Source organism: Dermacentor variabilis, chromosome 4 (genome assembly GCF_050947875.1).
Source record: "Dermacentor variabilis isolate Ectoservices chromosome 4, ASM5094787v1, whole genome shotgun sequence".
In the NCBI taxonomy this organism is placed as follows: Eukaryota; Metazoa; Arthropoda; class Arachnida; order Ixodida; family Ixodidae; genus Dermacentor; species Dermacentor variabilis.
The window spans coordinates 22,024,522-22,052,252 of NC_134571.1; the positions used below are offsets into that span (position 1 = coordinate 22,024,522).

Below are 27,731 nucleotides of genomic sequence, written 5' to 3' on the forward strand. Positions count from 1 at the left end.
TGACAATTGTCAGGCAAAAAAGAATGAGGAGAGTCGTCACTGCTTCGTCATCTTGGACAAGGACGACAGCGATGGCAAAGAACGTTGACACGGCCCATACCAGCCTCTTCTTGGCCAAGGCGCCAACGGACGACCTGAATCGGCTAAACAAGCAATACACACTGTCTCACGAGAGGCCTTTGTTCCTATTGAGATTACGTATCTGAGAATTAACACCAATGAGAGTAATCTCGAAGTCGATGTCAAGAACAGAGCAACGCTGGATGTCTTGAGCGTAGTCAAAGTGCTGGGCATGATAAATGTCCGTACCATAATACTACAGGACAGCGATACTTCATCAGGTGTGATTTATGATGTGGATGACTAAAACCACGAAAACGACCTGCCTATTTTGTGTAAACCTGTCACAGCGGATGTAATTACTGTGCAAATGGGTCGCCTAGGATAATCACGTTGTGTGAAGGTAACCTTCAAGGGTGGAAGCTTCCCGTCACAAGGGAAAATTGGATTGTTTGTCACCCAATGAGACCTTCGCTTCCTGGACCCCCTCATGGCCGCAAATGTGGGAACATTGGGCACGTCAGCAGTATATGCAAAAATTTGAGTGTGCCCAAAATTCTGTGAGCAGCACAGCGCTGATGTTTGCTGTGCGACTGACTTAAAGTGTGCCAATTGCTGTGGTCTACATGAAGCTTCGTCGAAAGATTGCCCTAGACAGAAGACAGTGCTCAAAATCCTCAAACAAATCGTGAGAGACAACTCAAAGCACAAAAATGCCTTCGCAAAACTGCGATGGCGCCGTGCCCACCGCAGACGATCTTCGTCTACTAAATCTACTGGTACCATCGTAAGAAAGACGCTAATTCCTGCATCTGGTGCTCCCAAGCCGGTCGCCCGCACTAACACAGTGTCTGGTGACGCAGTGAATGTGTCTACTGCAAACTCCTTGCCTGCACTCCCGGCATTAAGTCCTTCAGCGAAACAAAGACCCACGGTTGACTACCGACGCAACGATGACGGCGCTGATCGCGTGCAAGGTCAAGAAAAACAAGCAATCGAAATCATCGAGCCTCTAATGAGTCACTCGCCTGTTGATAAATGACATGCAGACGTGCCTAGCTAGGGGCGCACTACAAGTGCTGGACAGCATGGATTCCGTTCTTGCGAGCCTCGAATAGTAGACGCAATGGCTTTGCCATGCAAGTCAAGGAGAGAGAGAAAGAGAGGGATATAAGGAAGGGAGGGATGTTCACCAGTCAAGAGTCTGGTTGGCTACCCTACGATGGGGGAAGGGAGACAGACAGACAGACAGACAGACAGACAGACAGACAGACAGACAGACAGACAGACAGACAGACAGACAGACAGACAGACAGACAGACAGACAGACAGACAGACAGACAGACAGACAGACAGACAGACAGACAGACAGACAGACGTGAACAGGCAGTCATTGAGTCAAAGCTGCTCGCGCAAGCCAGACGTTCTCAGAAAGCACAAAAGTGCTTTCACTGCCTTTTGAGCCGATGAACTGTGGCGACGGTGCTCTAGTACTGCCTGTTCACTTAGAGGACGAGCATCTAGCTTCCTCAATGTGTTGGACAAACATTGTCTTTGTGCTTTACAAGTCAAGGTAGGGGCGATTATGCAATAGAATGTCCGTGGACTGAAATCCCATGTTAATTGTTTTCGTCAATACGTTTTTACTAACCGATTTCCTTGAACCGGACCTGCAGAAAGCCGTGCGGCTCTCAGGCTGTGAACCTCGACTCGTAATCGACTAGTGTTACCGATTTATAATGACATTAGCAAGCTTATCATGTGCATACGTTGTGAACTGACTTACGTTGTTCATCCAGTGCGACCTCCTGACAGTATCAGTACGTCTGGTTGACCATGGAAAAACAGAAAATTGCGTTTACTGTAGGGGATGCTTACCTTTCTCCAGCAAGTCGTTTCGACAGACAGAGGCTGAGTGACATTTTAGATACAATTCCTGGTCCATGGATTGCCGTTGGAGACATTAACGGAGATCATTCACTTCGGGGAAGCATCTAAGTCAATTTCAAAGGAAGAAACTTCGTTTCCTTTGCCCATGACCATGGACCTTGCTGTCTAAACGATGGCAGTCTCACGTTTCTGCCCGGCCGGACGTACACCAGTTATTGAGACTTAGCTCTTGCCTCACGATGGCTCACTCGCTGCGTCCATTGGTTCGTAGCTATAGCAACTGATGGAATTGGCAACATTCGCTGCTACCTACCTGAAGATAAAGAGCACACCAAAATCGGTTTCGTGTAACCTTCACCAAACAATAGATTGGTCTGTGTTTAAATAACTTCTGGAGGGCGCATGCCACGAAGGCTATTCGCCCACACTGGAAATTCAGATCGCCTAAGCTATGCAGCATGATATGCGTTCATGTCGGCCATAGGAAAAATACACGGATTTTAAGTAGGAAATACAGCGCCTCCGTGCAATCCACCGGCGAGTGGAGCGACGACACAGACAGAATTAAATCAGTTTGCGACCTTAAATAGATCAGACGCATTCAAAAGAAAATTCAGCATTGCATTGTTGTACGGCCAAAACGAATGCTGGAAATCTTTTTGTAAGTCTTTCGATCCGCGTAAACGTCTGCCGGTTGGCTGTAGAACAGACCGGGGACTTAGAGAAAATCATCAACAACGCCGTCCATTTAAATCTCAAGCGCCTGCATCAAGGACGCCGAGTAGTCGACGTAGCAGAAGATTACAGCGCAAGGATCGTGTGCCCGACGTTCCGACCTCGCACACCTATTTCGATTGTCACCCCTGACTTTGGAGATCCTCGTACGGACGCTCCTTTCTCTATTGATGAACTGGAGACCCGTTTGCATTATACACTCTGCGCTTGCATCGTCTCTTCTGTGTCGAATGTGGCTGGGAGTTTCCTTCACGAAAGCTTACTCACCACTAATTGGAATGGCTGATAGTCCTTCATGTGACGTTTGCGGATCCGAAAAGAACATTGACCACTTATTGCGCCACTGACCTCAATTTCAAACACAAAGACGATCTTTGTCCAACACATTGAGGAAACTAGATGACCGTCTTCTGAGTGAGCAGACAGTGCTAGAGCACCGTCCCCATCGATCATCGGCTTAGAAGGCACTGACGGTACTTTTCTTCTTTCTGAGAACGTCTCGTTTGCACGAGCGGCTTTGACTCAATGACTGTGTGTGCACGTCTTTATACCCTCTCTCTCTCTATCCCTTCTCTCTTTCCCTTTCTCCCTTCCCAGCGTAGGGTAGCCAACAGCACTTTTGACTGGTTAACATACCTGCCTTCCTTATCTCTCTCTCTCTCTCTCTCTCTCTCTATATATATATATATATATATATATATATATATATATGCGTTTGTATACATTGGTCAAGAGGCCAGAAATGCACTTAGTGACTTACACAACGCATCATGGCGTGACAGCTTGGTCCGGACCACGTGGAAATCCACTCGCCTTGTACCGCTCCTGAATTGTGGCAAACCTTTATTGGAATTATCATCTTACTATCTAATACACTGGCCAGCTGCGTCGGCAAAGTAATTGAGTGAATGATCCTTACAGGGTTAGAATAGTACTTGGAATTTTACGTCTATTCAGAGGTAACGGTTGATTTTTGACGTGGACGCTGGTCAATAGATAGCGTTATTGACCTTGTAACGTATGTGCAGCAGCAGAAACACCTGAAATTAATCACTTCGGCCTTATCCTTTGATGTTAAAGGTGCCTATGACAATGCAGCTCATCATGCAATTTTGTGCTCCTTAGAAACTGTAAGAATTGGTGGACATGTCTTTCGCTGGATGCGCAGCTATTTCAATGGAAGATCTTCATTTATTTTGACTGAAGGCAGACCAACGCCGTCCAGCTATAGCAGTCGCGGTGTACCGAGAGGCGGAGTGCTTAGCCATACTCAGTTCAACTTGTGCTCGTTGTTCTCCCTGAATAGTTACCGCAAACGGTACACCTCTCCGTATATGCGGACGTCATTTGCATGTGGGCTTCAGGAGTGACATTTGTACAAGTCCGCGCACGACTTCAGAAGGCTTCAACGGCAGCGTCAACTTATCTATGAAGGCAAGGCCTGGAGCTTCCACCGGAGAAGTGTGCACTCGTTGCTTTTACTCGCAAAACGATCGTCCCGTATGCTTTGCAGGTTAATGGACGAAATGCCGCAAACAAACAAACGCACCGGTTTTTTGGCGTCATAATTAATAAAAACTTGGAGCCCTCACGTCTCGTACATGACATAGTGTTTGGATAATGGACCCTCTCGTGTTTCCCGGCGGGAAGTCCTGGAGCGCTGAAGTACGATCAATGTTGCAATTATACAGAGTGTCCCAACTATAATGCAGCAAGATTTAAAATTCCCGTATGCCACGTAGCTGGACAGAACCAAGGTAACCTTGTTTACTGCCGCTTGGGGATACTCAGATTATTTCTTGTATTGCACCTAATTACACAATTTGTCTTAATTAAATTCTCAAATATTATAACTATTGATGCAAAGTGTCAGTGAGAATATTGTAGAGCAATATGAAAAACTCCCGTTGCAGCTTTCTGTTACACAATAGGTCCTACATAAAAGCGTTTTTGCCAGCGTGAAACAAGCCCGAGGATACACGCAAAGTAGCTGCGCGATTGGCCACTCGAGGCACTTTGCGTGTATTCGCGGGCTTGAGATGAGAAAATGAGAACGAATGTTGTTTCGTCGGTCCGCAACCGGTGCGGTCATATGAAAGTTTATTTAGTGTCGCTCGTTTAAACTCATCATTGTTTAATTCATTAACATGAAAGTATGTTAAGTAAACCGTCATTAAGTAGATTAATTCAGCAAGATTAATTACACGTAGAACACAGAACAAAACGTCTTGTCCATTGTTTTCTTCAATATCTTGTGCTGGTGTTTTTCTTCGACCCCTTAGATGTCGTTTCGCAAGCACCAGTTGGCTCAAGGATACGTCCTAAAAAAATATTGGCTGTGATATATGTGTAGGAATCAGGAAAGTAAGAGCCCTGACTGCGCAATACCATCTGCAGTGTTTAACCGTCCCAAATAGGAAAAGGCAACTTACTTACCCTTCCAAGACTCATCTATACGATGCTTCGTTTTGTTTGGTTTGTTTTTCTTTTTTTATATTTGCCTTGGGTCTACCCGGACATGAAAAAAATTATGCTTACTGAAAGTCAAACACGACAGGGGGTCACAGGGAGACTTCGCTTTATCAGCAGTGGCTGAAAACGTGAAGCCTGAAGCCTGAAGGAAGGGTGCAAGTCACTGTCGACGAGGTTACAGAATGGGGTGCTGCGCCAAACTACGAAGGCGATGACGTTGGCGATGCGTGGATGTCTGAAAGGCCAGTTCAATGTTTTCCGGACACGACTGCTCCGCCGTGTTTTACCACGACCTTTTCCTTTGCGCATGTACGTGTAGACTGGCGCTGCCGGGCCCGGTAAACCTAGGCGTGGTCGGTTTCGAAATACATTGATAAGGAATATATAGGGGAAAGAAGGCAATTAAACGCAAGCTTGCATGTGCACGAAGTAAAGCCCGCCGAATGTCGTAGCCGTGTCCGAAAGTTAGATTGACCTTGGAAAACTTGCTAGCGCCTTGACTGTCTTCCCCTGTGACGACTGGGTACAGGCTGGCACTCCACAATCGTCTGCTCAGTGTTAAAACGGGCTCGCTCCAAACCTAACCCTAATAAACAGAGCCAGTTCGGACAGAAATCTAGAAATTTGTAGCACATCCTCGAAATAACATTTCGAGAATGTTACTCCAATGGCGTGGCCCGCGCATGTCGCACATGTCTATAGTGCATGTGCGTACAGCAGGAGTTATTACACAACGCGCTGCGCAAGGTTTGTAACGCCTGCTGCTAATCAAGCTAATGAGGACGAATGAAGCTAATTCCCTCTTATATGAGCACGTGCCGTTGTTTTTCCCATTTCGAGCGCACAAAATTGTTGGCTACGAGATCACTACCTCTGTTTCCTCATTTGGTGGATCTCTGTGGACCTTCAGGAAGAACTATCCTTTTAAGAGTACTCCACCAACACGAGCTTTAGCAAGCTTGTAGGAAAACAAGAAGGAAAGGTCCCGCCGAAGGAGGCGCTCTGCGACTAATTGCTTCCGGGTTGTTTCCTTGGGCGATTCCCTTGACAATGAAAACACGCAACGGCTATGATGCTGCTTGCGTGTTCAACCTAATTAAGTCAAAAGGTTTGGTTAGGCTAGATATTGAAAATGAAGGCAATGTTGAGACTTATCACAGGACGGAAATATGGCGCAACGTTCATTTTATTAATGCAACGGTCATTTAAAAATAACACTGCACAACATTCCATGGAGACGTACTTGCGGAAAGGTTAAAAATTAAGGAAAGCATAAATAATGTTTAGTAGCGCATTGCTTGATGTGCGGTTTGAACGAGCAACGAGCAATGAAAAATACGAATATGTCAGACAGAAAGCAAGGTGCCGACGAAATTCTGAGGTGAGCCTTTACTCGTGTGGCACATAATTTTTGGCCAAATTTGGCGAAAATGGGTTTTGCTGGAAGTTATTTCTATGGAAAGCTTAACATAAATAGTGGCGCCGCACCATCAAGAATTGCTGTTTTCGTCGAGAGCACACGGTCAGTCTATTACGCAATGCTGGGGACGCATTGCTCCATCGATCACTTTCACTGGTATATTTTGTATTCAGCACACGCTGATTGCCGAAAGCAGCACATATTCACACAGCGCAATCTCACACCTCGCATGAGAATTATTTTGGCCTACATTCATACAATGCGCGTCGCTTCAGCGAGACCTCCTGTAGGATGTTACGTCATGAAGTGAAAGTATCCCTGAAAGCATCCTCTGTCTACAAACTTTCGTAACCGCTTTCAAGGAATGTGCGTTTATAAGCATAACATATCGCAGGAGACTGCTGTGTGGCAGTACGGCTCTCATCTGTATGTGGCGGATCCGTGCACAGTCTAGCAGTTGCAAGAATTTTTGGCAATCCCCCTTAATCTCTCTCTCTCTTTTCTTTTTATTTCACTGCATGTGTTTAACGCACATCAAAGAATGCTTCATCGCTCATGCGGTCAGATTTAAATGGCTCTTCAGGTTCTACTAGAACTGATTCACGCTCAAATTGTGAAGAGGGGTAACATTAGGTTAGGTGAAGGATCTTGTTAAATTATTTTTAAGTGCAGTACTTGCACGATGTGCTCGGAAACAATCCAAGTACATGTTGCCTACGGCGAATTCAGGACAAAAATGAAGCAGTAAATTCTATAGTCGGCGTAAGTAATGGTGATTCCGTCTTCTACTACAAGAGTTAAATCACTACATACCCTGTCGTTGGCTCTGCGGGTGCTTAGGCTTAGTAGTCAGCCAGCACCATATTTACTTCATGTTAAGTTTTCAGTTTGACAGCGCCACAAGCATTATCACTACTCATTCGCCCATAATAAAGAAGTAATTCTTGCAGGCTTGGTTATAAAGAAAACAAGCAAAACCTAACTGCCACATGTAAGCACACCAGGTTTGCAACGCCTGTTCAACAATTTGCTAACTGCTGTGCCGAACTTGAGCGTGCACTAGTCAACGGTTTCGCCCCAAAGGTCGATCACGCATAACACAACTTTCGGCAAAAACGAAAAAAAGTGAGGCTGTTCATACACGCATTATACTTCGACGTTTTGCTTTCCATTATTAGCGACCCGCCAGGTTAACCTATCAAACTACTAGGTCAAACTCCTTTCTGTGTACATTGCCAATCATCAACTTCGACAAATACCGATCCATGGTGGAATTCAAGGAAGGCACATTTCCACAAACATTAGAGTAATATTAGGGTAACGAGTATCACAAACAAGTGTCACATTCAAGCGGTTTGCTCGTCGTGCGCCCGAATATCGACATGAGTTGTACGTGAGTGACCAGGAAAGTAGCGCTATCGACTGGGGATGGCTTGCATGAGAGAGTACGTCAGCATACAACTGAAAGAAGCCTATATAGTGAAATCGTGGCCTTATTTTCAGAACATACAAGGGTGAAAGAACGGTTGAGTGACGTCACTACACAAGGAAGTTGACACAAGTAGTGAAAATTTATTAATCGTGAGAAAAATGACGTAGCCCGAATTTAATTATCATTTGGCAAATGAAAGCGTCGAGACACTATATTAGCGACGAAAGTGTGAAATACCCCCATATTTCTCTAACTATATGGTTTTCGTTTCGTTTTCGTCGTTGTAGCTGCTTCGGAGACTAAATATGCTCCCATATTTCTCACTCGTACTCATAGAAGAATTCCAACGATTTTCGCATGTCCGCAGACAATTCGTTGACAGCAAACAAAGGCGCAATAACGTCACAGCCCTCTCTGTGTACATGCTACATATTGCATTAACAAGCACGCACAAACAAAGCATTAGGTTTTTGCACCTTATTTTTTTCTTTCTTTTTTTTCATATGTACGAAATCATATCGGAAGTCGCGTGAAAAAGTAACGTGACGAACTACAAGGAACGAAGTATGAAAAAAACCGTGCAATCGTTGATTCGTATCTAAGAAGTGGCTGCTTATATTATGCGCCAACTTTGTTTTAATGAGCTTATTGGTTGTGAATTTACATTTATATTTCTTTTTCCATCATCGGCTCTCTTCTTTCCTGTCTCGTGCAGCCTTTTTATTGCACTTTTTTCTGCCTTCATAAACTTTTATCTGTGGAACTGCGTTCTAAATAAACGCTCCCGGAAACACTACACGTTGCTCTAATGAGTAGCATCGCACACATTTGTTAGCAAAAATGCACGTCCACCAGTGCCCGAAGAAATGAAATTATTATGCGGTGCTGCATATGTACTAAGCAAGCAGGCGCTAAGCAGGCGCAAGGCATAGATTGATGAATAAGGAAAACTCACGTGAATGAACCCCCAAATTCAATAATACCGAATTGAGGCATGTTTCTTCACTTGCCCGCTGGCTTGAAACGCTGCAGCAGTATGTCGCCGCTCGAAAGCCTCCGAGACATTGTCTGTGCCTGCGTTACATCCTACTTGATGCAAATAATGTGAGCCTCGGCCTTCACCACTGTTTCCTGACGCTAACGTTAGTTACCACTGCCTCATACGTAAGCGCGAATTCGCTTTAGCCTCACGTTTCACTGCCAGTCAACCTTATGGCCAGAGCACAAGTCATAAGCTGTGTTCACGAAAGTCTCGCCCTCCTCGTTGGAATGACTGGCAATGCTGCGTTCACGGTCTGCGGTTGCGTCGAGGCTATGCCATTCAGAAGCTCTGTGGCTGTTATCACTTTGATGAACAGAGACAACCACTCTTTTACGTATTTGCCCACGTGGGCGATCATTCTTTATGTAAAGACAGCATCCCAAAATATGTGGTGTTGAAATCCACGGCCCAGCGATGGTTGTCTCTTTAGTGTAACAGAAACAAATCTCGAAGGCTGTGCTTTTGCGGGCTGCGTGCATCGAAAGTTACTGCGTAGCCGTAAACACGTTATGGCCGCCATGTTTTAGACACTACGTATAAAGCTCTGTTCGTTCAGCGCCACAAAAGGCTGATAAAGTCACTTTACGCTGTTTATTATATATATATATATATATATCATCCGCCATTTGACCAAATGATATATTCCTTGTGTGCGCGCGTGTTCTGGGAACCGTCTCTTTCTCTATCTCTCTTATTTCTATTCCTTCCTACCTTACCATTTGTGTAGGGTAGCCAACCAGACGTTCTTCTGGTTAACTTCATTGCCTTCCACTTTCAGAATATCTCCCTAGGAGCTATGTTTACTCCAGTGGTACCTCCTACCATGGAAATGATGGTGCAGAAAAGGCTACAATCAGAAATCCGGAGCACAAGGGCTTAAGATGTGCCTGGCACAGTGTGTCGCGGATGTTCATCGGGGCGATGTTCCATTCAACCAAGATTGGAAACCCCCTGAGAGCTCTAAAAACGTGACGTGGGCTTCCACCTTTCGCTCTAACTAGCTTTGTGGGCGCATTTTACAGTAAATTATTTTATACACGGCATCAATGACAACAATGTGCTGCGGTGCCGCGATATGAATATGAGCGAACTTGTGCTTCCTTTCAGATGAGGAGAAAGCGGAGTCGCGCGCTTGCTCGGTGTTTTTCGGCATTCCCCTTACACGTGTGCTGTGCGATTCACGCCACGCTGTCACCCGCCGCAAGCATCCGCGCAACAGACCGGACACCGCCTGTCGGCGCAATGTCGCCTAGCTGGCGGTACACACGGGTGAAGTCACCGTTGCTTATAATCAGATTGTGCAAATGGCGTCACGTGAACAATAACATCGGTAGTTCATAACCGAAACTCATGATTGCAGGCCACACGTGACGTCACAGGAAGTAACAACGCCTCAAAGAAGGGGACGCTAGACGTGCAAGATACACGACTTCACTTCTAGCGCCCACAGTGCGCCCTCGCCAAGTCACACCCCTGAAGAACGACGAGAAGGTCGGTGCAGATCTAGAAGTTCCACGTGCGCGGACACGGCCGAGAGATGGTAGGCTTGTCTCCGTGGGTGGGTGCGTCACCAGTCGCTGTGTCGTGCAGTGCTTGTATTAGCGGACGTGCACGGCGCTGACGTTGCTCCTTTCTGTGACGGGTGGTGTCTCTTTCATACGCCGTGCTTTATGGCAGTGCGCGCTGAATGCTTCGGGACAGTACCCCACGCTGTTAATGTTTGTCTTCGCCATGCCTTAACGCCACCGTCACCGACCTGCCGCGAGCAGTAATGTAATGAGCGGCACAACCACTTGGACGAGTCCGACGCTCTTTGATGCGACGCCACTCCGTTTTTTGTCTGGAAAATAAACAAAAAATGCTATCTTCAGTTGAAAGCGTTCCTTGCAATATTATCGAAGGTAGTAGAAACACGGCAAGAAATATCTGGCGTGCAATATCGAATCAAATGTCAAATGTTTATTCGTAAGCACGGAGGAAGACATTTAGGAGGTGAAACTCCCGTCAGCGCGAGCGAGCGCGGGCGACCAGATAAGGTCCCAATTGTATGCGCCGACGGGGCCGTATGCAGGGGCGGCGCCATGCGGCGCGTCGTAGAAGCCGCAGCGAAAAAAAAGAAAATGCAGCGCCCGGGCAGGCGGCTCCGGCACGCTCTCGGGCCACTTCCTCCGTGACCTCAATAGAAGTCAGGCGCGCCCGGCCGAGCGGGAGCAACACGCTCGGCCGGTTGCCCTGGCAACCGAAACGGCCGCCAGGCGCCGCCAGCATGATAGTTGCTCCGCGGGCTTGTGACCTTATCTGGTCGCCGCAAACAGCGGAGTTTTCCACTTCTAAATGTTTATTGCTCCGTGTTCGTAACTAAGCTAAGAAAATTATAAGAAAATGTCCGATGGGAGCAATATCGTGAATGAAGCGAAATGCTTCCGTATATGAATTGCTGTTATCAACTTGATTGCATAGCTTTACATAAAAAGAAAGACGATAACGTAATGAGAGAAGGCGGTGAGCTTTCGCGCGATTATACTCGTATGAGAATCATGTTAACGAAATAAATAAATATAGCCGACTAGATTCCCACATACAAGTGCTATATGCTATTGTAAAGCTTAAAACCGATGGAAACATTACTGATACAAACATAATACTAGAATAGTGTAGATCTCTTTATTGACACAAACATGGCAACATCCAGCAAACGAATTCTCCTGGACAGTTCTGTGTTGTCTGCACTTATTAGATTATCGTGCTGAGGAAACGCAAGGTCGTCGCTTTATAGATCGGCAGCTACTAAAATACCTGTTGCGCCAGGAAAAACAAAGGTACGCTCATAATTACATTGTGCTGAGTTTTACAATGGCAAAAAAATTACAAAAGAAAGAGAGACAAGGACGCAGACATCTGCGTCCTTCTTTTTTTGTGTGTAATTTATTTGCCAGTGTAAAACTGAGCGTAACGTAATCATGAACGTGCACCAACTAGTCCCTTTGGTTGCATGCTTTTACTTGAAGACACGCTGCCATAGCAATTCGTGACTACCTAACAGACATTATTCAACGTTTCTCAATTACACTCGATCGTGAATTTATTCATAATTTCAACTCATCCACGCTCATGTGAATTTGCATTTTTTGCGAAATGTCTTGAATGCAGTATTTGCAGTGATATGCTTTATTCTTCGATGCGCGCAAATGTGCAAGAACTGTGTGCAAAAGATGTCATGGTAACGCGCGCTGCGGTTGTACGTTCGCATGTTGACGAGACACCATGCTCATGCATACGTAACAGGCTATGTCTGAGTTAAGCCGTGCTTTATTATTTCAATACTTTTCCTTTCTAAGTCCTTTCTTTTTTCAGTATTTCCTAGGTGCTGGGGTTCATTTTTGATGATTGGAATAGCCGTCTCTGTGGCGATTTATTCTCCCGGAACCACATCTCCTGTTAAACAGCAAAGATGAAATGCCAGCTGATTCTAAGCGTTCGCCGGACAACGCAAAAAGAGCCACGGATCAAGCGTTGCTAGATGTCGCCAATCCCGCAGCGCAAGATGCCCTGCTCTGAATGACGCTGTCGACGCGAACGCTCGCGCGCACTCGCACCTGCGGCAGCCAGCGGCGCCGTGTACGGGTCTGCGTGAAGCGACAGCCGCACGGCGGGTCCCCGGGCGCCACCGGCGCTCACCGCGTACAGCACGAGTCGGCACGCGGCGCCGGGCTCCAGGCTCGGGATCCAGAAGACGGGCCGGTCGCTCGACAGATTTGCCAGCGGCTGCTGCGACTGCGCAGTCGCAGAACCATGAACTTCGAGCACGAACTGCTGCCCCGGCCTGCGCTGTTCGGGTTGCCGACACGACACCAGCAGCCGCTCGTCCGACTGGTTGCTCACGCTGCAGTCTCGAAGCTGGCTGGGCTTCTCTGCACAGCGAGAAAGAGAGAAGCGGCGATGGCAAAGAGAGAGAGAAAAAAGAAAGGGGGGCCACGGCGGACGCATTTCGATGGGGGCGAAATGCGAAAACACCCGTGTAATTATATTTAGTTGCACGTTAAAAAACCCCAGGTGGCCCAAATTTCCGGAGTCCCCTACTACGGCATGCCTCATAATCAGATCGTGGTTTTGGCACGTAAAACCCCATAATTTACTTTTTTTTTCTTTTCTCCTCGCGTCTTACATTCCCCGCTGCGCTCCACATTCGCTCTTTCATCCTTCACTGTGTTCGTTCACTCGGTTACGTCGACGCCGGTGCCGACGCTCACCGCAAGGAATGGGAAGACGGCAGGCCAGCAACAGCGACCGCAGCATGTACGTGAGCTATAGCATCGACGTACGTATCCTTAGAGCAACTCTTTACCGCGTCGCCTATAAACCAAACTCAAACTTGGTGTTATAACTCACTGAGCTTATAGCAACTCCCATCGTGCTGCATTTTAGCAAAGAGCGACTCCTCGTCGAACCTCGCATGTTTAACACTGCATTAGTGCCCCGTATGACAACACTGTCGCTGCTTATGGCGCTGGTGCTACGGAGTACTGTTGCCCCACTTACAACACAAACAAATCAAGAAAAACCGTTAAACAAAACAAAAATATAATGGAAAACGCGAAAGCGGGCAAAATAAGTGGCGGCAGTGAAGGGGCTTCTGCGAAAATGCGTTGTATGTCATCGTTAAGCCATGAGTCACTTGACGGATACTTCTCTGTGAGACCAGCACACGAAAAAATAAACCTTTTTCTGTGATTTAAACGCCCGTAATCGTGTGCATTATGCTGTCGCTCCACCACTTATCGGCCTGCTTATGGAATGAAAAACAGCGCTCCGTCAGCATGAATCTTCATTCTGGCAGCTACAACGGAGTCATTCAATGTGAAAAAGTAAAAAAACATTCAGCTTTATATTCCTCTCGAAAAAAATACGCGTACGCCACCGAGCGAGGCAATGTGCTTCCCTCGATTGCGTGCACATGTGAAGTGCCATTATAGTACGCTCTAAGTGTAGTACGCGTGTCCTGCTAGCGCCATCTCAAGAAGACGGGCGATAACAAACGTTATTACTATGACAAACGCCGCCTATTTTATTTATCATGGGAAGGAGCTGTTTCTTCCTATTTTATGTCTGCCACTGCCCCTTCTTATGGCAAGAGCAACGATTTATCGAGAAAGGTTACGAACGTGAATGACTGCACTGTCTCAAAACTAAATATAATCGGTGCTAAGATAGTATCGATATTATGCACACGTTAACAATATTCTCACACGGAAATCAAGAAACACGGAAGAAATATTAGCCTGGAAGGACGAATGAGAAGAATAAAACTGTTTACAAGGTGAATTTGCACCTCGAAAAGCAAGGAAACACAGGTGAAAAGTACAGCGGCGAGCCCGACTGGCGATCGTCGAATAGAATCCCCCCTGCTCTAGTCTGTCCACCATGTATACAAACGTCACCGTACTCCATTGTCACATCCACAACAAGATGCTTGTGACGGCAGCATCAGCGAGGAAACTATCCAAAATGTTCTTTGCTGTTGTCCTAGCTATGCAGCCGACACAGGCAATGGCTAGCGACCGCGTTGGCCTGACTCGACGACCGGCCGCTTTCGGAGATGACGATCCTGGAATACTGGCCTAAACGATCAGAAATTGGTCAAGGCGCTGCTGTCGAAGTTTCCATCTTCGAGTAGACTATTAGAAAGACTTTGACCACCCCCTATATAATCCTTTCTCGTACGTCTGCTTTCTTCTTTTGAAACGCTTGCCCTCTTTATTTCCTTCTTCCCCCAGTGTAGGTTACGGAACCAGAAGCTTCTTTCTTCTCCCGTTAACCTCTCTGCCTTTACTATAATATATATATATATATATATATATATATATATATATATATATATATATATATATATATATATATATATATACTTGGATGGAGGGACAAACCTTATCAACCTTTCTAGCATACAACGAGATCTATAGTAGCGGGGACGCATGGCTATCAGGCGCTCGTAAATATCAGGTTTATCGGTCGCAGAACGAGCACATGGAAAATTTCGTAAGCCTTAGAATGTTAAATTACCGTCGGTTGAGACGTCTGGCCAAAAAACACGGCACAAGCGCCGACATCCGGTGACGCTGAGCCTACAAGCGACTGAAGGACTGTTGACGCAATACAACACTATAGTCTTTGCCCAAACCGCGTTCGAGAATCGCCAGCGGCCTTGAAAATTACCATAACAGCAATTACGCGGCTCCACAATACAGACAACCATCATCGATGTATGGATCTATAGGCCAGATAAATAATTCTCATCTGGTTAACTTCCCTGCCTTTCCCATGCCGTTTCTCTCTCTCTCTCTCTCTCTCTCTCTCTCTCTCTCTCTCTCTCTCTCAGAACGGGGTTCTGTTGCTCGTTCGTGAAGCACAAAGATTGAATACTTTATCAACGTTATCTGCGAGAAAAATGCGCCGTTTCAACGTCACCCTGATAACAGTGCACCGTTTTCAGGGCCAGGCGCCGAGAAGTTCCACCAGCTCCGTTCCTAACTCATTTTCAGAACTTTACTGCAGAAGAAATTGTAAAGCTTTTGCACTTCCGTACTGACGGAAATGCGATCCTACAGACTTCACAAATAGGGGGTATGCCTTGATAGAGATAATCCCGATAATTGGGCCAGTAGAAATTTTCCTTATGTTTCCTTTTTGTTCTGGGATTTCGAGGTATTCTGCATAAAATCTCACTGCGAAAGTGACACCAAATAGGGAAGCTTTGAAACCACAATAGAAGAAAGTCAGTCTGCCTAATCTTTGACATTTATACATATATAATAAGCTGCAACTAATGAGCCACCTGATAATTGTTGCGTGTCCCAGTTTATCCTCTTTGCTTCACACAGCAGCAAAAACATTCCAGTTTGGTGCACATCTCTTGCCCGGAGTTGAATTACCAAAGACACGTATTTTATATATTTTTATCTGTTTGCTTAAGCGTTTGTATTAAAGCTTGCGCGCGCTTAGCAAATTTTCACTATATTTTTAAAGATCTTGCCTCCAAATACGGACACACTGTTCTTCTCTACACATTATGACCGCCTTAACGTCCTTATAAAATACTCACAGTCCTTGCGGCTTTCTGTTGCATTGTACTCGAACAATGCAAGATTTTATCATTCGCGCTGCCTTGGCGACTGGAAGCTAAAAAAAATTTCGTCGTATTCTTCTTAGGCGTGCGCATTTAGAAGTGTAACGTACAACAGAAAGTAGTCGCAATAAAAACTACGGCGATTAATTTAGCCTCTTAAGATTGCGCTCTATAATCCTCTTACCTCCCTCAGCGCTCGCTCGGAGAATGCATTCCCAGAAAGCATCCGCTCGACGTTCTCCACCTCTGGCGGCGAGCTAGTGAAACTCAATTTACGTTCCCGGAAACGGGCAGATTTCGTGGTGCAACTTATAGCGAACGAGCAAGTCATCGTTGCGGAGAACTTAGGCTGAAGTATTGTGGTATCAAGCTTTTTAAAGAATAATTCATTAAATTTTATTTATTTATTTATTTATTTATTTTCAATACTGCCACTCTCAGTGAGAGCATAGCAGGTAGGCATTACCAAGACACTCACGTTTAAAAAGAGAAAAAAAGAAAGACAGAAGAACACAAAAGTGGCTTATTTACTGAATCTTATGTTTACATTTTGTACAGTTGCCCAAAAAGCCACAAGAAGGGTAGAAAGCGGGAGTCCTGAATTGCGTAGTTTATTTTTTAGTCCTGCGTGCCGACTATTTAAAGAAAGAAATCTTAAAATGCGTTAACTAACTAAAACGTGTGCCTGTTACTTCTTGTTGCGCAAAAGATATATATATATATATATATATATATATATATATATATATATATATATATATATATATATATATATATATATATTTTAGTTACACGGTACGCTTGAATGTTCGGACGCTGACACTAGAAAGAAAGAAAAAGATAAAAAGAACAGGCATCAATATGGACAATAACTGGTCTACGTGACATGTGATGAAAATTATGCGCATTCATTCACAAACAGAAACTGCAGAATGATCGTTGAGGGGCATGCGTGCGCTTGGTCACTAAGACTGGTCACTGAGGTCCCTCGTACCGCAGTCATGTGACAGTAACGGCTGGGGGCACGCAATTAAGTCCTATTCTCCATATCAGTTGTTGCAGTCACAAGCGGTCCTGTTCCGTGCATCTGTTCCTTGTGCTCTTAGATGAACCATTACGTTGAGTAAGTACTTCGAAATAAGATAGCTGACGTAACGCTGCAAAAACAAAAATAATACAAAGAATTAAAACGACCTCGACACAGCTGTTGGATGGCGCACTGAGCACATTAAGTTGTTACCATTTTCTGGTTGATTGCGGGCGCTCTCAACGGCAGGGGCATTTGAGGATAGGCACATCACATCACTTCTAGGTTTATATAGATAACGTCGACAGCAAATTTGACATATCTATGCAAATTCTTAGCACGCATTCTTCAATAAAAGCGAGTGCTGGCAGCGTATGCCAAAAATACCACAAAAACATCCAAATATATATCTCAGATCGCGTAACTTTGTTAATAAATAATGGAATCTTGTCTTTAAACAGACCAACCTTCAGCGTCTCCGCAGTGGATTCAGTGACTCCGTAGCGTCTCCGTGGATCTACTTCCTTTCTGCAAAGCTCTCTTTCAATGCCTGCGTGCCCCTCCTGCTTGTGAGAACTCCGTAAACGCGCTGTTCACGCGGTCACACTTGGATTGAGATGCCTCTGAGCGTTGCCTTCATCATACATTCGCCGCCTGTACGCTTGTGATGTTTTTTCTTTGCTATTTCATCTGTTTATTATGAGCTGCGTGTTTTTTCTTTTTTTTTTATGAAACACACTGCAAATGACTTTTTTGACCACCGGCGAAAATTCAGCGCTCTAGTCGTCTGCATATGCGGAATTTACGAAAATCGTGCCTGGCGCACCAAATTGCTGAGCGACCCGATAAAACGTGAATAAGCTCTTGTGGGGGCACTAGAAAGGAACATGAAGTTTTGGTGTACCGGCACATAACTTACGCTTCTGCAATACTGAGTTGGACGAACTGACTCTAATTGTAGTGATATGAACTGAACCGACTAGACTGTACTTACTCTGGCTGGACTGAACTGAAATGACTCTGACTGTATTGAACTGCTCTGTGTTGAGCTGGCAGTGGACAGTACGGCACTGATTGACAGAACTTAACTGACTTTGACTGCACTGAACTGAACAGACTCTGACTGAACTGCCTGATAGCAAAACCTAGAGATGAAGCTTAGCTAAGGCGGCCAGAAAAACGCAAAGACCACCATTTGAGCGGTGAAGTCGCCTTGAAGTTCTCGCACCAGCTCGCCATGACGTCACAGATTTTGATTGCATCAGTTTAGCCGTCTGCCGATAAGGCGGGGCTGTATTGTGTCATGAAGGAACCGAGAGCTGAACCTCCGGGAAGTTTCGAGAATTTTTCTCGCTCTTGAAACGACGCACTTGCAAGAATATGCCTTAAAATCAGTGAGGGAACAGTTGCGATTTAACTTGACTCCCAAGTGTCCAACGCAGAGAAGGCGCTTCGAAGTAGCGACGGCAGTGATCACTCACCCACCGGGTCGACAGCCAGGACGCAGGGGCTGCTCTGCGGGCCGACTGCGTTGCGGGCCCGGCAGTACAGCGTCACGTCTGCGCCGTCGGAGGCGAAGCTGCGGCGGTGGGGTATCCTGAGCACGCTCAGCGAGCCGTTGGCCGAGGCCAGGGCGCCGCGCTGGGCCACGGGGCGCTCGCCCGCGGCGTCGCGCACGCTCCACGTGAAGCTCAGCCGGTCGGCGGGCTGCGCACGGACTCGGCAGTGGACCAGAGTCTCGTTGCCGACGTCCGCTGTCGAGGACCAGATGCGCTCGCAGCGCGGCGAGTCTTGAGCCACGAGGAGTCAAGCACCGCGATCGTTAAATGGCAGAAGCGGCCCAAAAGGTGCACGTGACTATAAAAATCTAAAGTCTTATCAGTTCCGCGGAAGCCCGGAAGCTGGCGGAAGGTTCACGAAAGGAAACACTGCCATCCACCCAACTGTAGTACGAAGCTACACAGGAAACCCATAGGCGTTTCTCAGAAGCTCTGAGCCCTAGGCCAACGCCTTTACGTCGCTCGACGATCTGAGCTGGAAGGCAAGCAGATCGCAGAGCGAGACCAAATTTATCGAATCTATGCTTTGGGCTGTCGATAATTACGGCCGCTCTGTGCAATGTTCTAGCCTCCTGCATGGTCAGCTCAGATGGCAGAGCGACCACGCTGAAAAGGCTTTGGTTCCATGTTCCATACCCGGACCAGGACTATTTTTTTTTCTTTAACTGCGATGCTTTGTTTCTGAGAAACTCGTATGGTTTTCAGTTGCAGCTTAGCGCCACCGTCGAACGCACCCCCCTCCCCCCCCCATGACCATCTTCACTTTCATAAAAAAAAATATAATGGTTCAATTTGCTGCTGCCTATTGCGTTCCTACTCCGTTTGCAGTGATGACAGACCCTCGAGATTAGTCAGAGAAAGCATGCTCGATGTCAACGTTCATCTCGTCCTAGAGCAATTATAACAGCCACGTTATCAGAATTTTGTCGGGTCTCGGTTACCTTACCAGCTCGACTGTGGCACTGCCTCCGAGCGCTATGAACTGAAGCTCGGCACCCCCCCCCCCAAAAAAAAAAATAAATAAGGCGAAAAAATCACCGACAATTACGATACTCCCTAATGCGAAATTTGAGCGCAGCTTTATACGTGTTTTCATTTCGCGGTACATTGACTGGCACGGACAATCTGCCTCGTGCGGCACGTTGCGAACGTAGCGAGGTGTGGCGTGACTGCCTCGCTAATACGGGGATCGCGAGAGCCAGCGCGTGGGTGACGCGTGGGCGCGATTCACAGCAGCTGTCGCTGACAGACCTCCCAGATGACGCGTGCTACTCTGGCGCCATCTCGTAGCCATTGTCGCCGCACTACGCTTTTCTTCCCACGCTTTCGCCGTACCCTCCTCCGCTTTCCGCCTCGTGTTTCCGCTGCACTCCCCTCGCGTCTTTCATCCCCCTCTGCGTTCGCTTTCATCTTTCGCTGTGCTGTTTCGCTCGGTTACGCCGCCAACGCCGACGGTCGCCGCAAGAAGAGGCGCCTAGGAGCTCTGCTATAATATGTGCCTAGTGATCTATTTTGAGCAAGAAACAAGGGAAGAGTGCGTCGATCAGGTTTTTCGAATCTTCAAGGGCCGGGTCTATGTTTGTCGGAAACGCTCCTTTTCATCCTTGGCGTGTCAGTTTTATGACTACGCGAGAACATTGCAGGTGCGCGTAACGGCCAGACGTGATTGGCAAAACGAGCACATACTAACCAGGGGCATTTACTTGACAAGAGAAAAATACCTATAAAAATAATTTGTTTTTCCTAACGGCTTCCCAGACAGCGAGAGAGGGCAAGATGAGAAAATTTAGGGATGTTAACCATACGGGCGTCTGGTTTGCTTCATTATACAAGGTTATAAAGGAAAGGGGATGGGAAAATATAAGGACATAGATGGTGACTACTGCGTAAGAGGATGAGTCGCACCATTATAGACTATCCCTTACAGAGGTGCACTTCAAGAACTGCAGTATATTATATAGCATGCCACTTGTTTTTTGCACCATCGTCGAATGTAGCCACCGTCCAATTGAGAATATTCTCCCCTGAAACACACAGCCTGGGGCGGTCTATAGAGACAGATGCATTGGATATATTCATCGATGGCAGCTGCGCTGGAGGCGACCTAAGTTTTCTTGGCATTCACAACCTATAGGTACCCACTTATAAAGCGTATCCGTACCATTCTGCCACTTCATATGCATGGCTGCTTGTGTCACACCGCCTTTCGCCATTAAACTGTTTCGGAATTATTTTTCGTTTCATGTTGCTCTTGAGCTTTCGTCGGTGTTCACAAGCGGCTATACCGCCCTCACTGAATTGGCTGATAGTGCGCGTGCGCTGCCATGCGGTTGCATCTCGACCGTCAATGACATGGTATATGGCTGTCCCTAACTTCAAGCACAAAAATAACCGCACCCTGTTATCATTTCTCATCATTTGCTTCTGGAAGAGCTTGCGTGTAGACCTACCGCCAATCAAACCTCTTCAGTTTTCATTAGAGATACTCTATGTTTAACATGACTGGCCTTTGTCAGCACACAGGGTAGTGAAACACCGATCCCGCCGTTTATGGGCGCACAAGGTTCTGAGGCCGACATCACGTTATTTTTTTTTAAACTGGCTCGTGCTCTGACCGCGGGACAATCTTTCTCTTTTTTCTTGGCGCAATAAATGATCGCTAATCGTCACCGTCACTTACAATGAACGGTGAGGTTAAGGGTGTTGCTACGCACGCTGGCCAGCGGGTTCGACGCCTCGCATGCGTAAGTGCCTGCTTGAGAAGGTCGCACACGCCGCATGATGAGGTAGGGCCCGGTCACCAGGAGAGACGACTGCTGCCCAGCGGAGACCACAGCGGTGGCGTTGCCTCCGGGCTCCAAAGGAAGGCCGTGGTGGAACCATTGGAATTCGTCCACGGCGGGGTTGGCCGACGTCGCGCACTCCAGGTACACGTCGCGCCCTTCCATGATCATCGACTCGGACAGACCACGGCCCAGTCGCAGCGTCACGTTGGGGGCGTCTGCGACGTGGAAGGGTGTGCGCACGCTCACTGTCGATAGAGGCAATATCGAGGAATCGAATCGAAACAGCTTTCCGTTCTATGAAGGCTCTGAGTTCAATTGCAGCGTCGGATGAAGTGCGAAGACAGGCGCCAGAACCTGACATAAACGTCCTCTGTGAAAAAAGTGCTTCAGACCGGGTCGTGCCTTAGCATAGAGGCTTAGCTGTGAATGCTCTACTGGATTTTCCTCTGTGCACTTGTAAATATCTGATTGCTATTTTCAGAGTGGTGTAGTGTGCGTGTGCGTGCGCGTGTGTGTGTGTGCGCGTGTATGTGTGTGCGTGTGAGAGAGCGCGTGCGTGTGCGCGCGTATGTGCGTGTGTGTCATTACATTTTGTCATTACCTAACTGGCACTTCCTGCAATTAAAGAACTTGAATTCACACATGTGTTTCTAGTCTTCAGTGACTGTCGTATATTTTGTTAAGTATAAAAACATGTGAAGGCTTATTTACTGACAAATGTCAAGTTACATATTTGAATAATAACAGGCAGTGTGTCAAGAATTCAGTTGGTTAATATAGGTCTTTTTCGTCTTGTTACGTGCAACTCAATATATGCGACACTAATAAAAAATTAGGGTAGCCTGATTTGACACGCTATTAGTAACTAGAATCTGTTACCAGCACTATATTATTTCGCAACCCAATAAAAATGATTTCGTTGATTTATTGAAGCTATAGTATAACACAGCTATGTAACTTCCTTTGAACTTCTGTTGTAGCGAAAGACATCTAAAGAAGGGCACCGTCCTAGCATTCGAAGACGACATCCACCTTCCTTGCGAAGAATTTAGGTGTATTGTTTTGAAGCAAACACAAAAGATCGGGATAGAGCAAGCCACAAAAATAAAGTGTCTAAGAAATGACGACAGAACTAAGCGGATAGCTTCCGCTTCAAGTAAGCAAGCGGCGTCGAAACGGTACGCGACCTAGAACTTCAAAACACATAGAGCAAGCACATTCTTAAAACGCGCGTGAACCTTTGGGCACGTGGCCGCTTTCTCTTTCTGTTCTACGTTTACAACTTCGGTTTCTGTTCTGGTTATCACAGTTTTTGTTACCGCGTTCCTTCTTATCGCTCACGCTTTCAGGGACCATATGAAGGATTCTAAGCTGTAAACTTTAGCTGAAACTTACAGATGACATCTCGTTCTTGTTATTTTCGTTCTAACATTGCAGGAAAAGAACAAAACGATCAAGTATAAAGACTTCAAAACACTGAGCTCCTTGAGTTGTAGAAGAAAGAAAGAAGGAAAGAAAGATAGAAAAAAGGAATAAAGGGGAAAAATAAAGAAAGCTTTATCATTAAAAAAAAACAGGACCGGACAAGAAAGGAAAGGACAAGTCAGAACAGGATATAGTGATACGTTCGACAAAACGTCATCTAGTCAGTAACCTTACTAGAAATAAAAAAGAACACACAAATGCATCTCGTCATTGTCTAAGTCAAAAGTTGCTCCACGTTAATTAAAGATTGTGAACAAGTAGCGTTCCGAAAGGTTAATTAAGTTTGGCTTATTCAGTGACCACAAGTATCTGTTTCTTTCTCGGGACAGAATAGCATGGAACAGAACAACCCTGAACCTGCAGCCGCCATGTTCGTATTTTCATACACTCGGAGAGACCGTATAAGCCCCTCGAGCCAATCAGAACTGACAAGATGGCGAATTTGACAATACGGCAGAATTTTACAGATGGTGTGGAATAGCGTTCACGCGTTCGGCCTCTCCTCTCACATTGGACGTCGAGCGTCCAGGTGGCCTCGAGGGCGTCCTCCGGCCAGCGCGGATTGGCAGCCATGCAGCGCACGGTCCTTCCGTCGTCGCCGGCCGTAGGCGTGAGCAGCAGCACGCTGAAGCTTTCATTGCCGCTGTCCGACTCCTCGTGGAAGAAGGGCTCGACGTGCACCTCGTCCAGCCACCAGCTCAGCTGCGCCGCCGGCCGGGACCCCAGGGCGCGGCAGTGGAGCTCCGCCGGAAGCTCGGCCCGCGACGCGTTCTGCACGCTCCACAGACGCGCCGACAGCGGTCGCACTGCGGCCGCGTCGCGCAGACAATAAAGGTGCGCCGTTGAAGTTGAGATTTATCACACACAGTGCATGAGAAAGCCCGCTTTTGTGATGGCCCTGGAGCTTAAGGGAAACCTTTATTTCTAGTTTCATCAGTGATTTACCCTTCTACAGTAACAAAAAAATAATATTCGAGGACGCTTAAGCTTCGCCTTCGAGAGTGGAACGCGATAGCGTTATCGCACCGCGTTCGCACCGTCCACTCATTCGCTCGGTATGCTCTTGAGTCACGGAAAGACGAAACGTGCGCCTCAGCAAGCGGAACGAACCAAAGAACTCGGTGTCTCGTAGGGAGAAACGATCTACGCGAGCCAAACGTCGTGACCGGCACGGACAGCCGGGCCGCGACGCGCCATGAAGGCGGAAGCGATCATGGGGCTGACGTCTTGATGGGATCGTCCTTTATCTCGCTTGGGAGCACCACGAAGACGCATGACTGCTCGCCAGCAGCACGGCACACATCGCAGGGGACGCTTTCCCACCAGACGCGCTACGGCGCAGCGATCACGTTAGAGGCGTCTGGCATCGGACGCTGCACCTAAGAATCGCGCAGTGAGCGGAAAGAGGAGCCGCGTCGTCTAAACACGAGTGTTCGAGTGACGCACGCTGGAAGTTGGAAGGGGAGAGAGCGACAAAAATTATTAAACGCAAGGGTATTGGGGCATCCTCGCACCGGTCCCCGCACGGCCCCAATGCGCTCAAACGAGACGAAGGGGACATGCGGGCGAGTGGCGCGCCACCTGTCGAGGCAGCGCCGTACATTGCGAGGAAGGGATCTTCTGTGTTTGCCGCAAGATAGCTCTGCGTGCGCGCTAAGTGCAGAAGAAATGTAGCGGAAACGTACTTCGCTACGCGTTTACCTGCGACTTCTGTAATATACATGCTCATAATTACCTATGTACACCGCAGTATAACTTTCTACGGCACATTCCTAAGGCAACACCGCATTCACTAGAGGCGCTTTTGTCTGGCTCTGAAGCATCGAACTCATGGCTAAGTGGTAACGTCTCCGTCTCGCACTCCGGAGACGCTGGTTCTATTCCCACCGAGGTCATTTTGCAAGTTGTCTTTATTCATGAAGTGCCTTCCGCCATTTTTCGCTCACGGCCGCCGACGCCGACTACACCGGCTTTTCTGCGACACGAGCTCTTTAACGCTGTCGCGTTAAAAAACCGCTCTTAGTTTGGTACAAAGCTTGGTAAGCCGGAAAGGATGCCAAAACAAAACTCGTACGACGACGCCGTCTAGAAGTTTCCGCACCAGTCATGTGTAACGTCATGGATTTTGACGGCATCTGCTAGAGCTTATTCAAGCTTTCGTTGGTAAATATCGACTACATTTTATTCTAAAGGAGCCATAGAATAAACATAGCAAGTGCTGAAAGATTTTACTGTGCCACAACGGCCCAAATACAAAAAAAAGTTACAGGGTCTCTTAAGATATTTCTGAAGAAGTGAAAGTCGAAAGCCTACTCTTCGTCCTCTTATCATTCGCATCTTTCTATTTGCTTCTTCTCTTTCTCTTCTTTCTTTAAGTCATTACTGCTCACTACTAATCATTTTTAGTCATTTGTAATCAATTGTGGTCATTACAAGCCGTCGTTAGACATGTTGGTCATATCCTAGTCATCAGTAGTCATTACAAGTCATTTCAGACATTGTTAGTCATTACTGGTCATTACTAAGCATTTTTAGTCATCTCTAATAAGTTGTAGTCGTTACAAATCGTCTTTAGGCATATTGGTCATTTGGTAGTCATTACAAGTTATTTCAGTCATCAGTAGTCATTACTGGTCATTACTAAGCATATTTAGTCATTTCTAATGAATTGTAGCCGTTACAAGATGTCATTAGACATAATGGTCATGTCGTAGTCATTACAGGTCATTACAAGTCATTAGTAGTCATTATTAACCTCTACCAATCTCTATTATAACGTTATCATTCACTAACTGTCACTATCAATCATTTTTCATTGCTTAATCTGTCTTTATTATGTCGTCAGATGGCATGATGATGCTTCGGCAGACACTCCGGCGGTCAGGCCTGCTGACACAAACTTCACGATGACCCTAGAAAGGCTTTTGCGTTCAAAAACATCTTGAATTCGTCGACGATACTTAGCTTTCGGCTCAAAATTAAAAGGAAAATAACTTCGACCTTTATTGCAAACGAGATCATACAAGAGTTAGACACGAATGCACGCTATTTATCCAGAAATATACGCAACACATAGATGCAAAGTGCGTGGCACCGGAGCCACGCTAGAACACATGCTATGGGAATGCCAGGGACTAATACACGAAAATGAGAGCCAGACCTCCATCAACAGCCTCCACGCGCGACGGCAGGCCGTGCTGCTCTGCTCGAACCTGGAAGACCAACTCTAGACAGCCCGGCGAGCCAAGGAAGCCACCGGGAGACAAGAACTCTGGACCCTAACCTTGGCGGGTGCCCCAGCCCACTAACTCGCCGGACGCGAATCGTTCTGATTCGGAAATAGTTTTCTCACTCACTCACTCTCCACTCGGCTCCTTGTGCAAATATGTTTTTGTACATGCGTAAATATAAAACATTTACTGTCGTCATTTCCAGAGAAGCGGGAGCGGAAGTTCCTCAATTGTTTACTGTAAAACACTCGTGGTACCTTCGGCCGCACGAAAGAGACTATTTTATATGTACTACTTGTAATAATAGAAAGGGCACTGCTACTGAACAGTAAAAAGTAGAATTCAATTTTCTTTATTGTTTTTCGAAGGCATTTTCTGGTAATTAGCTTTCTGCTTCGTGCAAGCAGGTGCCTCCAAGACGTCGCAACTACGCAATAAATCAGAACACACATTCCAAAGTACACGAATTGTCGTCACTAACAACCACATGCAACTACTTTCCAACTGATTTATCGAGCATACAATAAAGTCTAACACTCGAAGCGGCCATCGTTCCTGGGCGCCGCGCATCGCATCGGACGCCGCATCATACCATGCGTCTTCTGGCTGCGTAAGTGGTCAGTCATTTCGCGTTTACAAAAGGTAAGGCGATTGAAGGCCCTGCAGTATATACAGGTAGTACAGTAAAATAGAACTTACGATTCATGTCGACGGTGAAAGAGGTGTTCATAGCTTCTGGAATCTCTTGCACAGCGCAGACAAAGGTGTCGAGGAGGAACTCTCTTCCCAACGACTCGATACGGAGAGAGCTTCGCGTGACGTTTCCTTGGCGGATGTTTTGCTCTTTCGCCTGCAAGCGGTGATAGCCGCTCCCGGACCAAACAAGCTTCGGTGGCGGCTCTCCTGCACAGGAGATAGATGAACGCTAGATACAAGAGTGGGCAGCCCAGCGGGCTCGAGAGGCCGTGACGAGGCAAGGCCTCGAAGTCCCGTCATGGGAGACCTGAGCCCGGATCGTTAAACTTTGCTGGATTTTCAATAAAGCTGTTTCCATCCATCCATAAAGTGAGAGAGGAAAAGACGTTGCTTGCACTCCTAAAGGCGCTGACTTCATATTACCACGCTCTATTTAGGACTACGCGACGTAGTTTGTCGCGAGAGGAAACTGCAAGGCAGTCAGCTCAGAATGAACGGCTGTTTTCGATGCCGCGACAGTTTCGCTTCGTTGGGTTTTCCTTCTATGATGACGCATACCAACTGCGGGGGATGGGCCAAGCTTTGGATGGTATTAGGAAGTTGCAGTTACTACGGAAATTGGTAAAATTGGTAAAATTATCAGGGAGAAATGAATAAAAGATAACGTGTGAACAACTTAAGAATATACCCTTTAAACAAGTATTAAATTCCTCCACTGCTGAGCTAGCATCCGTGTGGTTCCCTGCGGTAGTTTCCGAGAGAGGAGGCTCCTAG

The 27,731-nt window shown here is 46.7% G+C and overlaps 1 protein-coding gene across 1 annotated transcript in view; it reads right to left on the reverse strand.

Annotated features, from left to right (window-relative positions):
- Nucleotides 1-9,676: 9,676 nt before the first annotated feature.
- Nucleotides 9,677-27,731, reverse strand: part of LOC142578783 (synaptogenesis protein syg-2-like) — a 198,476-nt gene continuing 180,421 nt past the window's right edge. Inside the window, exons 4-9 of the mRNA XM_075688353.1 lie at nt 26,961-27,164; nt 23,541-23,837; nt 21,441-21,761; nt 18,683-18,991; nt 12,648-12,962; nt 9,677-10,891 (exon numbers count right to left, since the gene is read on the reverse strand). Coding sequence (XP_075544468.1) covers nt 10,800-10,891; nt 12,648-12,962; nt 18,683-18,991; nt 21,441-21,761; nt 23,541-23,837; nt 26,961-27,164 — 1,538 coding nt within the window. The 3' untranslated portion in view covers nt 9,677-10,799. The remainder of the gene's footprint in view (nt 10,892-12,647; nt 12,963-18,682; nt 18,992-21,440; nt 21,762-23,540; nt 23,838-26,960; nt 27,165-27,731) is intronic.